Source organism: Hippocampus bargibanti, linkage group LG13 (genome assembly GCF_051943395.1).
Source record: "Hippocampus bargibanti isolate YZ-2025 linkage group LG13, ASM5194339v1, whole genome shotgun sequence".
Taxonomy (NCBI): Eukaryota; Metazoa; Chordata; class Actinopteri; order Syngnathiformes; family Syngnathidae; genus Hippocampus; species Hippocampus bargibanti.
Window position 1 is genome coordinate 101018 of NC_142746.1, and position 16862 is coordinate 117879.

Here is a 16862-nt window from a genome sequence, read left to right on the forward strand (position 1 = left end):
TTTAGAACCCAATGCGGCCCGCGAGTCAAAAAGTTTGCCCACCCCTGGCCTAGCCAAACCATGCACACAGGCGACAATGGAGTGATGGTCGTTGATAGTGCGGGATGGAGCAGCGCATCTCCTCGGCAGCTTCCATTGTGTCTGAGCAGCTCCACACTGCTCACCCCTGTGATGGGGAAGGACCTAGAAAAAGTGGTCTAAAAATTGTCTGCTCTCCACACTCCGGACCGTAAACCGCAATCGTCGGAGCATCCCTTCTGCGGTCGAAACTTCAAAAAACGAATCACAAAAAAACTAAGCATTGCTTCGTGGAATGTCCGCAGGCTGTTGGACCTGGCTCAAACCGCTCAGAGGCCCCACCGGAGGACAGCACTTGTAGCCATGGAGCTCGCAAGATACAACATCGACATTGCAGCCCTCAGCGAGACCAGACTACATGGAGAAGACTCCCTGACAGAGGTTGGTGCAGGGTATACCTTCTTCTGGAAAGGGGTCCCCGAAGGCAACCGCCGTATCCATGGAGTTGGCTTTGCTGTGAAGTCCCAACTGCTGCAATGCTTTCCGGAATCCCCTATTGGCATCAATGAAAGGCTGATGACCTGGCGCATTCCCTTGGCAAAGGGACGCTTCGCTACGCTCATCAGTGCTTACGCACCAACTCTGGATGCCAACCACATTGTCAAGGACGAGTTCTACGGAGCTCTGGACACCATCCTGCAGAAAACTCCGGCCACGGATAAGCTCCTCATCATGGGAGATTTCAATGCAAGGGTGGGCATGGAACATCTCGTATGGAATAAAGTTACTGGCCAGCATGGAGTGGGAAAGATGAACACCAATGGCCTTCGGCTACTCTCCCTCTGTGCAGATCATCACCTGGTCATTACTAATACCATCTTCCAAATGAAAGACAGGTTCAAGACCATTTGGCAGCACCCCCGCTCCAAACATTGGCACCTCCTGGACTATGTGATTGTCCGTCAGAAGGACATACAGAATGTCCTTATCACCCGTGCCATGCGTGGAGCTGAGTGTTGGACTGACCACCATATGGTCAGATCCAAACTCCTCATACGCATACATCCCCGTCGTCCAAGGACAGCTCCCAACGGAAAGCTCTGCTGCACAGCACTGACCAACCCCACCATCAAAGCCAACCTTCAACGTCTCCTTGCCGAAAAACTCGACAAGATCCCAGAGGAACCGGTCGACTGGCAAGCTCTGCGTCAGGCTATTTACAGCACAGCCTCAGAAGTGCTTGGACAGTCAAGGAGAAGACACCAGGATTGGTTCGATTCAAACTCGGATGAAATACAGTCCATTCTAAAAGCAAAACATGAGGCCCACAAAGCTCTTCTGTCCTGTCCCACATCTCACACCCGGAAAGCAATATTTACTGAAGCAAGGGCAGCAACCCAGCGGGCACTCCGTGTCATGGAGTACACCTGGTGGTTGCAGAAGGCACATGAGATCCAATATCTGGCAGACTGTAACAACACCCAGGGTTTCTACAATGCCATCCAAGAACTGTACGGCCCTAGAAAGCAAAAACTTTCTCCAGTGCAATCTGCTGATGGCTCTGTGCTCCTTAAGGACCGCCATGAGATCCTTGCTCGCTGGGCAAACCATTTCGAGACCCTTCTCAACACCACCAACCCCGTCAACTCAAAAATTCTGGACAATCTTCCAGACCTGCCGCCAATCATGAGCCTCGACACCCCACCGTCCTTTTTAGAGACCAGGCAAGCCATCGTGAGCCTTAAGGACAACAAAAGTGCTGGAACACGGGAAGCTCCCACAGGACTGGAAGGATGCCAACATCATTGTAATCTACAAAAAAAAAAGGGGACAAAACAGCGTGTGGGAATAGCCGAGGAATCTCTCTCCTCTCCACCGCAGGGAAAATTCTGTCCAAACTCATGCTCAGTAGGTTGGTCAAGCATCTCTCAGAGTCTGTGCTTCCAGAAACGCAGTGTGGTTTCCGGAAGACAAGATCCACCACAGACATGATTTTTGTATTAAGGCAGCTTATGGAGAAGAGCAGAGAACATCACCTGGACCTCTACATAGCCTTCATAGATCTCAACAAAGCATTTGACACCGTCAACCGTGAGTTGCTATGGAAGCACCTCTCCAAACTTAGGGTTCCACCCAAGTTTCTTTGTATCCTCCAGCAGCTGCATGACGGGATGCAAGCCAGAGTACTCTTCGGAGAGCTCCAGTCAGAGCTCTTTGGGGTGAACGTTGGGGCGAAGCAGGGCTGTGTCTTGGCTCCAGCACTCTTTAATATCCTCCTTTCTGCCATCACGTGCCTATTTCACAAAGGCATCGGACATGAAGATGGCATCCGCGTGGAATACCGCCTCGATGGAAACCTCTTCAACATCAGACGCTCCAGGCCCACACAAAGACAAATATCTGCCACATCTGCGAACTTCAGTATGCTGATGACTGTGCTGTACTAGCTCACAGCTCAGAATCTATGCAGCATGCTCTCAATACCATTTCTAACTTATACCAGTCTTTTGGTCTCCAGATCAACATAAAAAAAACAGAGCTCATGTTCCAACCTGTGTCGCGAACTCCCACACCACCCAGTTTTCACATCAATGGCATTTCACTAGATGTAGTGGATTGTTTTACCTACCTTGGCTCCACTTTGTCCACCAATTGCTCCCTTGACATTGAAATACACAATCGTATAAATAAAGCCTCATCATCGTTTGGACGTTTACGCAGCAGAGTGTTTATGAACCGTAACCTGAGAATTGGAACCAAGATTGCCGTATACAGCGCAGTATGTCTGTCCACTCTCCTCTATGGGGCAGAAACATGGACCACATACCGCCGGCACTTAACTACCCTTGAGGCCTTCCACATCCGGAGCCTGCAGAAGATCCTTGGCCTGTCCTGGGAAGATCGAGTTCCTCACTCAGACATCTTTCAGCGCACAAATTCCATCTGCATGGAAGCAGCAGTTGCAAAAAAACACCTTCGGTGGATTGGACACACCATCCGCATGCGCGATCACCGCCTGCCCCGCCAAGTCCTCTATGGACAGCTGAAAGATGTGAAGCGCTCTGCAGGGGGGCAAAAGCGACGCCTCAAGGACTACACCAGGGACCTCCTCAAACGAGCCAACATCAACATCACGGAGCTCGAAGCTTTGGCCTCAGACCGACAAACCTGGCAGACCACTAGTGCCAGGATAGTCTCTAAAATACATCAAATCCACATAGACAGACAATTAGAGAGACGCATTCAACGGCACCAGCGGGCGGCTGGTACCCCCCTGCCATCCGGCCTCCCATCTTCCAACTGCGGACGTGTCTGCGGCTCAAGGATTGGGCTCTATGCCCATGAAAAGTGGCACCAGCGACATCGTCGCTAAGCCCCCCCGCCCCAACATCCCCTCCCTGGGAGCAAGCGTCATCATCACCTATGATGGACAGCTAGAAGTGTGTGCATGTGCGTGCGTGCGTGTGTGTGTGTGTGTGCGCGCGCGTGTTACTTCCGGTTGAGAAATGGTGATGAAACGGGGCTGAAGAGAAAAGTGAAAGTTGACCAGTGACGTGCTGTCAGGGCATCATGGATCATCTATCAAATGACACAATAAACTAAACAGTTATATTTATTTAGTGATTTGTACTTTAACGTTCTTTTCCAATTAAATTCACCATTTTTGGATTTTTTTTCAAAATGGCTGAATTTTCACATTTACCGTTCAAATACTGGAGAAGTGGAGACGAGCGGTGAGGCAGCAGCCGGCTGAGCCTCACCATTGATTGCACAATGACTCTGCTAACTGTGCTGGCTCACTCTGCAGTCAGACCGCATTGCTGTCCCTCTGCAGATCGCCATTAATGTGTTCAAACACTTTTTGTATATGAACTACATTTCTACACTTTAGCTGGTGTATAGAATGTACAGTCACTGTACATTATAAACACTGTACAACAGTGTTTATCTTATTTTATTTTGATCAAAACTGTGTGCCTAGGTGAGGCACACAGTTCTCCTGCCGCATGACAGGGGGCGCTGGTGATTACAGAGATTCTTGCGCCTCCTCGGCTGCAGAATACAGTGAGACCTCAACTTACAAACACCTTATCTTACAAACGTCAAATTTCTGAAAATTAAACCTTATAATAAGCACTATTTTCATAATACACACCCACCACGGCTGGCGGAGTGATCTTCGGCGGAAGCACACGACCGAACAGCACCAGAGGTTAAGTTACCAACAGTCCTTATGGAAGGTGACTCTCCTTCCATAAGCCATCAACGACCAACAAAAAGGTAAATAAAACTTTTTTTACAGCACAGTTTATTGCTTTAATTACAGTCCTCATGTAATGCGCCTCTCTTTCCAAACAGCAATTCCCTTTGACTTTCGACCTCCAACGCCATTCCATCAAGCCATAAATGACCATCACAAATGTAAATAAAGTGACTTTATGATACAATGCAGTGTATTTCTTTCATTACAATACAATAGCACATTTATTATACATACTATAAGGTATGTTGTGTGTAGTTTTAAGGCTTATTTAGTTGAAAAGTATATTTTATGGAAACCCGGGAAAGGATTATTCCCATTTTAATGGTTTCCTATGGGAAATTCATTTTTGAGATACACACTTTTCGCCTTACACACTCTGTCTGGGAAACAATTAAGTTTGTAAGTTGAGGTCTCACTGTAGAATTAGTGATGACAAGCTGCAGTAAAGAGTTAGCAAGTTAAGTGCAACCATCCAGTCATTTTTTCGTGTTGCTTGGCGTTATTTTCAGAATGGAGGATAACATCTCTAAATTGAAAGAAATAGAGAGACTTTTAAAACCGAAGAAAGATAAGGAAAGCTTCTACAAAGAAGGTATAGATGCCTTTCTTCAGAAGAAGCAGCGCATGGACTTCATTTACAAGTAAAGCTAAGACGATAAGAACTTTCTTCTTTTGATTCTTTTTTTTCTATGCTACAGTTTATCTAACGAATGCTGACATGACATTTGAAACAAAACACGTTAACTGTTGCCAATCAAATGGTGAATAAGCTACTCTGTGGAGTTCATATGTTTGTAAATCTGACTGTGATGACGTCAGTGCCTCACCAGCCATCAATCTCACCGAACGTCACTGAAGTTGACTGAATCCACGTGAAAAAAACACAGTTCCATCACAACAGAGTTTTAGAGCTAAATCTGAGGGAAATCTTTTTTATTCTCCACACAGTTGGTTTTTTAGCAACAGCACAAGAATTTCCATGGATAACGCGACAAATCAGATTGTTTCCAATTTCGAGGGGAAAAAAACATCCAGTCACATACCCGCTGAAGTTTCTGTGGCGACGTTTTCAATGCATGGCCAGCAGCTGGCAGCACGGTTCTATACATGATGTCAAACGACGCGTGTTCCAAAACACACAACATGGTGAAGAAAAACACAAGAACGGCGGTGCCAAAACAACTACCAGGCATGTAAGCGTAGAAGCGGCGTTCATCAATCACCATTCCGTCCATCGATTAATCAAAATGTGTCTAGATTGTGCCCAGGAGATTGCCCTGGCAATTGGAAGCCGTGGGATGTTGTTTTTCCGGCTATGCGCCTTGAGGATGCGCAAAAAGTGCATCCGGTTTCTTTTCTTCTGTTGGATTCCAGCAGCTTTCTTGTTCGTTGCCCACTACAAAAGCGATTCAAGGTAAAAAAAAAAGAAGAAAACTTTAGCTTCATTTATTCAAATGCACAAAATAGTATTTGCGAAATGTTTCAATATGCACGTTTTAAAATGACCGTCCAAGAAGCGAAAACACCGTTGTGAAAAACGAGGTGGTTACGTCATTTAGTCTTGTTCATTTAGAACGTTTCATGTGGGCGAGTTCAAAATGTCTCATTTGTGTTTCGTGGCATCAATTTGACATATTGCAGTGCTTTTTATTTATTTATTTTTGCCGCTGAACACAATCGTCGAAATTCAAATAACGCATCGGGATCAAAGTTCATAAATTGAAAATGGGGTCAAAGTTCATGAAGTTAAAATGTAATAGGTACGATATAACTAAAGTTCTTTGTCATTCTTGGCTCGCGTTCTCTTGTATGGAGATGCAAAATCAATCAATTTATTCTATCGATAGACATCCGGGTCAAGTGAACACTGGCGTATGTGGCTGCCGCTGCTCCCCCACAGAAAAACTGATCCTGTGACTTTAAAGTGACCTTGAGAGTTTTGAAAGACACTTAGAAATGAAATGTATTCTTCTTCTTCTCCTTCGTATTATTAGTATTATTAGTATTAACTCTGAAGGTGACTTTAAAGTCACATGATAAGTTTTTCTGTGGGTGGGCAGCGGCAGCCACAAATAAAATAAATAGAAAGTTAACTAGCTAGCAAATACATAGCTCATAGATACCTAATAGATACTGTAGCTAGCCAGATAGCAAGCTAGATAACCAGCCAGCTGCTCGTCAATAGATAGCTAGATAGCCAGCCAGCTAGATATAAAATAGCAAATAGATAGCTAGCTAGCAAATGAGCAAAATTGATAACAACGGCAGTTTAAGACAAGAAAGAAAATAATAAAAACACTTCTACTTTCATTTCTTTCATCACTTTGCTGCTCTGAAATGTAAATTTCTCCACTGCGAGACTAATAAAGGCAAATCCAATCCAATCCAAACAAAAGTGTCTCACATATAATACATGTAACATCCGACCTACGACCAGCTCGATTTAGGACCACCCATACCTACGACCTCCAGACCTTATTTTTAAAATTTTAATTCTACGCCTGGCACCGCAACGCACGAGCAGGACGGCAACGCATACAACAATTTTGGCCAGCCAGCCAGCCAGCATGTCACTCTCGCACAGCAATCGACCGTGTGATGGCACCAGAGGCGGGGAGTTTGTGAGTCATTTAGCCTCCGAGTCGCTATTCAACATTCTGAGTGGATTTCGACTTCCAACCATTTAGACTCACCGCCATTTTCACTTACAACCATTTGGTCGGAACGGAAATCGGTCGTAAGTCGGATGTTACCTGTATATAAATATAATGGTATCAGAATCAACATTTCCGAAACTAGCTGTTGATTTATTAGCGACAGGAAGTAGGTTAGCATGTCCCATAGGGCAAAGCAATTCTTCCGCAGTATCACAGGAAGGATGGATGAATTGTTTCCATTCATTCATCTTGAAAAAATGTTTCTCGTCAACGTCAAGCGGAGATGTCGACGAGGGTCGCCGTGGTAACGGGTGGCAACAAAGGCATCGGCAAGGCCATCGTGCAGGCGCTGTGCAAAGACTTCCAGGGTGACGTCTATCTCACCGCCAGAGATGAGTATGTCTCGTCATATGACAACACGCAACTTCCAAAAAGACTCGGAAAAATGAAAACCTCTTTTTCCCCGACAGGGGGCGCGGTAAGGAGACCGTAGCGTCCTTGAGCGGCGAGGGTTTGAAGGCTAACTTCCACCAGCTGGACATCACCGACATGAGCAGCATCTTAAAGGCCGCAGAATTTTTTCAAGAAAAATATGGCGGCGTGGACGTGCTGGTCAATAACGCCGGCATCGCCTTCAAAGGTAGCGAGCGCTTAGCCATTGAAACACTGCTGGACGTAAGCGCATTGCCGACCTCAAGCTACCTCCTTTCACTCTTGGATTGTATTGTATTTTGTACAGCTGCCCCCATTTCAAGCTCAGATAATTCCAGACCCCTCGTATCACTTAGGAATTAACTTTTTGTCTGATGAAAGAAGATAGTCTAAGGTTTCTAACGCTGCATTTAATGTTGATGTCGTCCTAAAAGTCAATATTCTGTGGGTCCTGCAATTTGAGTGACAATGACAAAAACCCTGGCACTGGAGTGGACACATTTTTTTGCGCAACACTTGCCCATCACTACTATTATTATTATGATAATCATTGGTAGCTATTTGCTATCTATTAGCTATTTCTAGCTAGCTGCATATTCACTATCTAGCTGGCTGGCTATCATTTTGAACGGATTTCGTCTTACAACCATTTTTGACTTGCGAGCATTTCAACTTAGGGCCATTTGACTTACGACCGTTTGGTCGGAATGGAACTCGGTCGTAAGTCGGATATTAACTGTATATGGAAAAAGTTTGAAAACGTAGCATTCTTTGGGGTTGAGCAAAACAAAGCCTACTTTTTGCGGACCTTTTTTTTTTTGTCATCTGTGTTCAGCGGCCGACACGGCACCCTTTGCCACGCAAGCCGACGTGACGCTGCGGACCAACTACTTTGCCACGCGGGACGTGTTGACACACTTCCTGCCGCTCATCAAAGCAGGAGGTAAGCGGCGCACACGCGCAGGCTTCAAAGTTGAGACCGGCGAAGAAACGCAAGGTGGCAACGTGCTTTTTCAGGCCGCGTGGTCAACGTTTCGAGCTTTGTCAGCGTGCGCAGCCTGAACGCCTGCAGCGAGGAGCTGAAGGAGCGTTTCCGTAGCGACGACATCAGCGAAGACCAGCTGACGGCACTCATGACGCGTTTTGTGGAACTTGCCAAGAAAGGACAGCACAAGCAAGCAGGGTGGCCCGACACCGCCTACGGGGTCTCCAAGATCGGCGTCACGGTACGCCGGCACTCGGCTCCACAAAAGTATTGAGACGCCTGTACTTGACAATAAGGGAAGGTCAAAGGTCAACATGATGATTTGGACGTATAACGGCCGTGAAGTCGAGCAAATAATTATTGAGACACCTGTCGGAAGTGACGTGTCAAGAAAACACAAATACAGTCAAAGCTAGGTTTTTGACCATAATCTGTTCCAGAAACTTGTTCAAAAACCAAAACATTTCCCATTGCAATCAATCGATGAGAAGGTTTCTTCAGCCGTCATCTATACTAAAGTGAAGGTTTCGGACGTTTCGCCTCCTATCCAAGAGGCTTCGTCAGCGAACTAAAGTCTGACTGGTCGTATCGGCCCCATTTATATATCCCTAATGTCCAGACATGGTGGCGCCGGACACAGCTATGATAGGTCCCTACTCTCAGGTTGGGGGGGGGGGGGGGGGGGGCAGAGGACCCCTCCCTGTGGCCCCACTGATTGTTCCTACATTCCTGACTAACGACTGGCCTATTACCCCCACTCCCACCGGTATCACCTCATCAGCATAACGACCCTCATCAGCATTACGAAAGTTGCCTAACCTGTTTTGCCTAAGCAGGCTATTGTATGAACGATCCAAATTGAACCTCACCCCACCAGACCGGTTTAATGAAGGATTTTGTTGTTTTATAAGAATCGCTTCTTTTACCCCCCTTTCAAACCATCTATGTTCTTTCGCTAAGATTTTAACCTCATTGTCGTCAAATGAGTTGTTGCTAGCTTGTAGGTGCAGTAAACTGGTAAACACGCGAAAAATTAGGAATGAACAGTAAACTGGTAAACACGCGAAAAATTAGGAATGAACAGTTTGCAAGGGAGAATTGGATCAAAAATTTATCAGACAGAGATCTCTCAGAGACAGAAAAGGCGGTACTTACCAAAGGTTTAAATTTCTCAGTGACTCCTAAAACTATATCTACAATAGATTACATGACAGCTACTGAATCGGCTATTAAAAATAACAAACTTTCGTATGCAGAGGCAGATGATCTACGCATTAAAATATCAGCTCTTCTCAGTAGTGCCAAACTTCCTCCGTCCAACATAACATTAGAAGAGAGAAAGGCGTTAACTACTCTACAAAAATATCACTATTTTGCCAGCAGACAAGGGCAGATGCACAGTGCTTCTCAACACATTGGATTATGAAGACAAAATAAATAGGTTAATCAGTGATTCTAACACGTATGAACAACTAAAAAGGGACCCTTCCAATAGATACAAGAAAGAAATGATTGACTGTCTCCAAAAGTTAGAGAAAGGAAAACATATAGACAAACAGATGTATTTTAGATTATACCCGGGAGAGGCCACGCCATGTATCAATGGCCTGCCAAAAATACATAAAGAAGGGTTCCCCCTCAGACCCATTGTTTGTAGCATTGACTCCTCTACATACAATGTAGCCAAATATTTAAAAACTATTTTAGCTCCGTTGGTTGGTAACACAGAATATCACGTAGAGAACACCACAGGGTTTGTAGAGAGGATCAAAGACCTCATATTGGAACCTGAGGAAACTTTGGCATCATACGATGTGACTTCTCTCTTTACATCTGTCCCAACCCCAGCAGCAGTCTCAGTGGTGAGGACGAGGCTGCTGGCGGATGTTTCTCTGCATGAAAGGACCAAACTTAAACCGGATCACATCTGCCAATTATTAGAAATCTGCCTTAATACTACGTATTTTCAATTTCGGGAAAAATTTTATAAACAAATTCATGGTTGTGCTATGGGCTCACCAGTTTCACCCATAGTGGCTAATCTTTACATGGAAGAGATGGAGAAACAGGCCCTCACATCCTTCCCAGGGACAAAACCTAGACACTGGTTTAGATATGTGGACGATACTTTTGTCATAATTAAGAAACAAGAAATTCAATCCTTCACAGATCACCTCAACTCTGTAGACTTCAACATTAAATTTACTCGTGAGGACATTCAAGAGAACCAACTAGCCTTCTTGGATTGTAAAGTAATTATAAAAGAGGACAGAGCGCTAAAAACAGAAGTCTTTAGGAAGGCTACGCACACTGACCAATACTTACTTTTTGACTCTAACCACCCTTTACAACACAAACTAGGAGTTATCAGAACCCTCCAGCAGAGGGCTAAACTAATACCAACTAGCGCTGAAGGTAGAGAAAAGGAGTCAAAACATATCAGGAGAGCACTCACTAACTGTGGGTACCCTCAGTGGTCATTCAACAAATGTCAGAAAGAAAGAATAGGGAATGAAACCAATAATTCTCAGGATACAAAAAGGAGAGGAGTAGCAGTCCCGTACATTGCAGGAGTTTCTGAAAAATTACAAAGAGTCCTTTGGCAACATAAAATTCCTACTTATTTCAAACCGATAAACACGTTAAGGCAAAAATTAGTGCATCCAAAAGATAGGCTACCAAATGAAAAACAAAGTCATGTAGTTTATTCCATACATTGTAAGAATGAAAATTGTAAAGAGCAGTACATTGGGGAGACTCAACAAATTCTCAAAAAAAGACTTTATCAACATCGCAGGGATAATACTAGTGGGCCTCAAGCGGCAGTATATATGCACCTAAAAGCTAGCAACCACTCATTTGACGACAATGAGGTTAAAATCTTAGCGAAAGAACATAGATGGTTTGAAAAGGGGGTAAAAGAAGCGATTCTTATAAAACAACAAAATCCTTCATTAAACCGGTCTGGTGGGGTGAGGTTCAATTTGGATCGTTCATACAATAGCCTTCTTAGGCAAAACAGGTTAGGCGACTTTCGTAATGCTGATGCGGGTCGTTATGCTGATGAGGTGATACCGGTGGGAGTGGGGGTAATAGGACAGTCGTTAGTCAGGAATGTAGGAACAATCAGTGGGGTCACAGGGAGGGGTCCTCTGCCCCCCCCCCCCAACCTGAGAGTAGGGACCTATCATAGCTGTGTCCGGCGCCACCATGTCTGGACATTAGGGATATATAAATGGGTCCGATACGACCAGTCAGACTTTAGTTCGCTGACGAAGCCTCTTGGATAGGAGGCGAAACGTCCGAAACCTTCACTTTTGTACAGATGACGGCTGAAGAAACCTTCTCATCGATGGATCACTCCTGTACGACTGAGAGTTTACACAGACGCATTGCAATCAATGTAATCAATGTCAGATTATTTATTGATCTATTTATTTTGTTTATGTATGTATGTATGTATGTATGTATGTATGTATTTATTTATCAATTTATTTTATGTATTTAATTAATTATGTATATATGTATGGGGTAACATCCGACTTACGACCTAGATCCATTCCGACCAAACGGTCGTAAATCGAAACGGTCATAAGTCGAAAACCATTCTAAATGCTGAATAAAGACTCGGGGGCTAAATGTGGTGCCATCACACGGTCGATTGCTGTGCGAGAGTGACATGCTGGCTGGCTGGCCAAAATTGTCATACGCGTTGCCGGCTTGCTAGTGCGTTGCGGTGCCAGGCGTAGAATTAAAATTTGAAAAAATAGGGTCTGGAAGTCATGGTCGTAAGTATGGGTGGTCGTAAGTTGAGCTGGTCATAAGTCGGGTGTTAGCTGTATTTAATTATTGATCAATTTATTTACTTTCATGGTGATTGTCCAATACAAAAATGCCTGCTCACAATAAAACGCTACACGAGGATAATGACAATAGGACACGACAACAGGAAGTGACATTAAGGAAGTAGTGGGGAGGGGAGTTGAGTGGTGCAGTGGTTCAGGTGCGCTCAGTTTGCCCGAGAACCCATTTTTGGTTGTAAACCGAGGCATGAAAAAATGGGAAATTTTTGTGGTCGAAAACCGAATTGGTTGAAAACCAAGACGTTCAAAAATCAGGTTGGACTGTATTTATAAATTGGCAGTCTGAACAAAATGCGGGGGCACATACAGGAAGTGAAAAGCAAGGAAGCAATGTGGAGTTTTTGGTTCATAGAAAGGGAACACTTCCAGTGGAGAAAAGGTCGTGATGGAAAAAAGTCAAGAAAAAAAAGTTTGAACGAAAGTATCCCAACCGACACTCGTCGATGGACAAAATGTGTCAGACCTCAATACGGCGTCTTGATGGCTAAGTGACTGTCGGCGTGTGTTTTGTCAGGTGCTGTCCATGATCCACGCCAGGCGTCTGTCCAAAGAGAGACCAAACGATCAGGTAAAGAGTATGCGGCGGCTTATTGGAAACACCCCCTGCCCCCACCACATACCCCACTCGGTGGAATGCAATTAACTCATTCACAATTTGAAAATATAACATTGAGCGCCATTCCCGGATTTGTTTGGGTTTTGGTTTTTCATACTTGGGTGCCGATAAAGTGCTGGACATGGCGTCTTCCAATGTTTTTTTTTCCCTTCCACAAGGGGGCATCATTTCCTTGTTTTCCATGTTAGCGCTGTTGTGAGCAATTCAGCTGTTGTTAAAGCGCTATATAAACTCAAATGGATGTACAGTGATACCTCACCTTACGGACTTAATTGGTTCCCAGAAAGTGTGTGTCAGGGGAAAAGTTTGTCTGCCAAACATTTATTTTCCATGAGAAACCATTTAAATGATAATATTCCGTTGCCAGGTCCTAAATAAGCCTTAAAACGACACAAAATAATGTCTAATAAATGTGCTATTGTGTTGTAATGAAAGAAATAAACCGTACTGTATAATCAAGTGGTTTTATTGACCTTTGTGATGGTCATTGATGTAGTTGCCTCTTGATGATATCCGAATGAAGTTGCCGTGCTTTCTCGGCGATAATACCCTCCCTCACTCACACTATCCCCTAATAGCTGCTTTTCGTTCATCCAAATCAACAGAAGTTTTTCAACCTGAGACTGTTGCGTAGATAACAGTCACCCTTAGCCACACGTAGCAATGGTCGACTTAGCGTACTGGTACTCTGACGCTAAGTCACACAAACGCACACCTCGTTGGTGTTTTTCGATGATCTTCTTCTGCTCAACCGTCATTTTCGTTTGTGTCCTCTTGGGCTTAACACGAGCCTGTGGTGGGGTCTTTTTCAGTCCCATAATGGCAAAAGGACTCCACTCGATAGGAAACCAGGTCTGTTCTCGCTACAGATCACAATGTCATCTGCAAACATCATGGTCCATGGAGATTCTTGTCTAACATCGTCTGTCAGCCTGTCCATCACCATAGCAAACAAGAAGGGGCTCAGATCTGACCCCTGGATGAGTCCCACCTCCACCTTGAATTCCTCAGTCATGCCGACAGCGCACCTCACAACTGTCTTACAGTCATGATACATGTCTTGCACCACTCTGACATACTTTTCCGTCACTCCAGACTTCCTCATGCAATGCCACAGCTCTTCTCTGGGCACCCTGTCATACGCTTTCTCCAGATCGACAAAGACACAATGAAATTCCTTCTGACCTTCTCTGTACTTCTCTATCAGCATTCTTAAAGCAAACATTGCATCTGTCATACTCTTTTTTGGCATGAAGCCATACTGCTGCTCACAAATGTTCACTTCTGCTCTTAGTCTTGCTTCAACTACTCTTTCCCAGAGTTTCATTGTATGGCTCATCAACTTTATTCCTCTGTAGTTAGTACAACTCTGCACATCTCCTTTGTTCTTAAAATGGGCACGAGTACACTTCGTCTCCATTCTTCAGGCATCTGTTCACCATCTAAGATCTTGTTGAATAACCCAGTTAGGAACACCACCGCCACCTCTCCAAGACACTTCCATACCTCGATGGGGAAATCATCAGGCCCGAGTGCCTTTCCCCCCTTCATCCTCTTCAGCGCCCTCCTCACTTCTTGGTCCACAACAGTCACGTCTTCTACTCTTTGTTCCTTCTCATTTTCCTCATTCATCAATTCTTCAAAGTACTCTTTCCATTTTGCCATCACACTACTGGCACCTGTTAATACATTGCCATCTCTATCCTTAATCACCCGAACATGCTGCAGGTCCTTACCATCTTTGTCTCTCTGCCTCGCCAGCCTGTAAAGATCAGTCTCACCTTCCTTGCTGTCCAGCCGAGCATATAAGTCATCATAGGCCTCTTGTTTGGCCTTTGCCACCTTTACTTTAACCGTGCGCTGCATCTCTTTGTACTGCTGTCTATTCTCGTCCGTCCTCTCAGTGTCCCACGTCTTCTTTGCTAACCTCTTTCTCTGTATACACTCCTGCACCTCCCCATTCCACCACCAAGTCTCCTTATCTACCTTTCTTCCACTCGATACACCAAGTACTTTCCGACCTGTGTCTCTGATTATGTTTGCTGTAGTGTGCCAGTCATCTGGAAGGACCTCTTGCCCACCCAGTGCGTGTCTTACCTCCTTCCTAAATGTCATGCAACACTCTCCTTTTTCAACTTCACCATTTTGTCCTCACTTCAGCCTTTGGTTTCTTCATCTTCCTCACTGCCAGCGTCATCCTACACACCACCAACCTATGCTGTCTGGCTGCACTCTCACCAACCACTACTTTGCAGTCACTGATTTCCCATCTGTGTACTTCTGCCTCCACTCTTGTCCGTCACCCTATGTTCCTGTCTCTTCTGAAAGAAAGTATTCACAATAGCCATTTCCATTCTCTTAGCAAAGTCAACCACCATCTGTCCTTCAGCGTTCCTCATCTGGAGTCCAAACCTGCCCATCACCTCCTCATTGTCTTTGTTTCCTGCGCCAACATGTCCATTGAAGGCTCCACCAATTACAACCCTCTCACTTCTCTGGATGTTCTGTATGACTTCCTCAAAGTGCAACCAAAATGTCTCCTTCTCCGCCAGCTCACATCCTACTTGTGGGGCATACCCACAAACAACATTGAACATCACGCCTTCAATTTCTAGCTTCAGACTCATCATTCTATCTGATACTCTTTTTTACTTCTAAGACATTCCTAACAAACTCCTCTTTTAAGATAACCCCAACTCCATTTCTCTTTCTGTCTTCACCATGATAGAACAACTTAAACCCTGACCCTCAGCTTCTAGCCTTGCTCCCTTTCCACCTGGTCTCCTGACACACACAGTATGTCTACCTTCCTTCTCTGCATCATGCCAACCAGCTCTCGACCTTTACCTGTCATTGTTCCTACATTCAAAGTTCCTACTCTTAGTTGTATACTCTTGGCGTTCCATTTCTCTCTTTTCCTCCGGGCACACCTCCCTCCTCTCCTTCTTCGACCAACAGTAGTCCATTTTCCACTGGCAACCTGTAGGTCAACAGTACTAATGGCGGCCGTTGTTAACCCGGGCCTCGACCGATCCGGTATGGGATTCATAGGTTTGATTCGCATATTTGTTTTGGCAAAAAAATTTACGTCGGATGCCCTTCCTGACACAACCCTCTGTATTTATCCGGGCTTGGGACCGGCACAATAAGACACTGGCTTGTGCCCCCTTGTGGCTACATTTTTTTCAGGTTTCTAATGCTATATTGAATGTTTATGTAGTCCTAAAACTCAAAATTCTGTGGGTTCTGCAATTGGAGCGACAATGCCAAAAACCCTAAAACACATTTTTGTACATGGTCTGGCAGTGAATGAGTGAATTGTACGATGCTTCTGCTGCTCAGATCCTGGTGAACGCGTGCTGTCCCGGCTGGGTGCGTACCGACATGGCGGGCCCCAAAGCCCCCAAGTCCCCAGAGGAGGGCGCCGTGACGCCCGTCTTCTTGGCTCTTCTTCCCGCCGGAGCTTCGGCGCCTCACGGCAAGTTCGTGTCGGACAAAGAGGTCCAGGTTTGGTGAAGTCCACCATGTGGCCTTTTCCCGCCGGATGACATCACTGGAAGGGGCCGTGCAGCCAAAAACCAATGCAATGTTTCCACAAATTAAAAAACACACGAATGTCACATTCAACGACCAATAAAGGAAAGAATGATTTTCAACAGTATAAACATGCCACTTACCAATATGTGTCCATCTTAGGTGTCCAAGTCATGGCCTGGGGGCCAAATCTGGCCCACCACATCATTTTATTCGGCCTGCGAAAGCAAATCAAACTTGTGAAATTCCATGCTCATCTATCGAGCTAGCTAGCTACCGTGCAAGCTAGCTATATCTCTTCCCATTCAGCTAGCTATCTAATGCCTGACATCGCATTTTGGTCACGGCCAAATTTGCCTGGTGGTTAGCTTCCTGTCGTTATGTCGTCGCAAAGGACTTTTCATGATTCTGTGTCTGTGTGATTCTGGTCATTATTATCGACTTGGTGGTATCAAGGTGTCTGTCGTCAATAAAATCAGTCAATGGAAAATTA

At 45.0% G+C, this 16862-nt stretch overlaps 2 protein-coding genes across 2 annotated transcripts in view; one reads left to right on the forward strand and one right to left on the reverse strand.

The window, feature by feature from the left end:
• Nucleotides 1–5460, reverse strand: part of LOC148888879 (multimerin-2-like) — a 30357-nt gene extending 24897 nt beyond the window's left edge. The window contains exon 1 of the mRNA XM_089012444.1: nt 5326–5460. The gene's annotated coding sequence lies outside the window, so the exon portion shown is untranslated. The remainder of the gene's footprint in view (nt 1–5325) is intronic.
• Nucleotides 5461–5562: 102 nt separating this feature from the next.
• On the forward strand, nt 5563–16859 carry LOC148888880 (carbonyl reductase [NADPH] 1-like). The gene is made up of 7 exons (XM_089012447.1): nt 5563–5696; nt 7218–7335; nt 7410–7579; nt 8207–8314; nt 8389–8597; nt 12734–12787; nt 16178–16859. Exons 2-7 carry the CDS (start codon nt 7223–7225, stop codon nt 16349–16351), a joined length of 828 nt encoding a protein of 275 aa, XP_088868573.1. The 5' UTR covers nt 5563–5696; nt 7218–7222; the 3' UTR covers nt 16352–16859.
• The last annotated feature ends 3 nt before the right edge of the window (nt 16860–16862 follow it).

Excerpts from the sequence above, each read along its gene's own strand:
- LOC148888880 (XM_089012447.1), top strand. The coding sequence starts at position 7,223 with ATGTCGACGAGGGTCGCCGTGGTAACGGGTGGCAACAAAGGCATCGGC. Across the intron at positions 7,336-7,409 it reads TATCTCACCGCCAGAGATGA|GGGGCGCGGTAAGGAGACCG; the intron begins GTATGTCTCGTC and ends TTTCCCCGACAG. Across the intron at positions 7,580-8,206 it reads CGCCGGCATCGCCTTCAAAG|CGGCCGACACGGCACCCTTT; the intron begins GTAGCGAGCGCT and ends ATCTGTGTTCAG.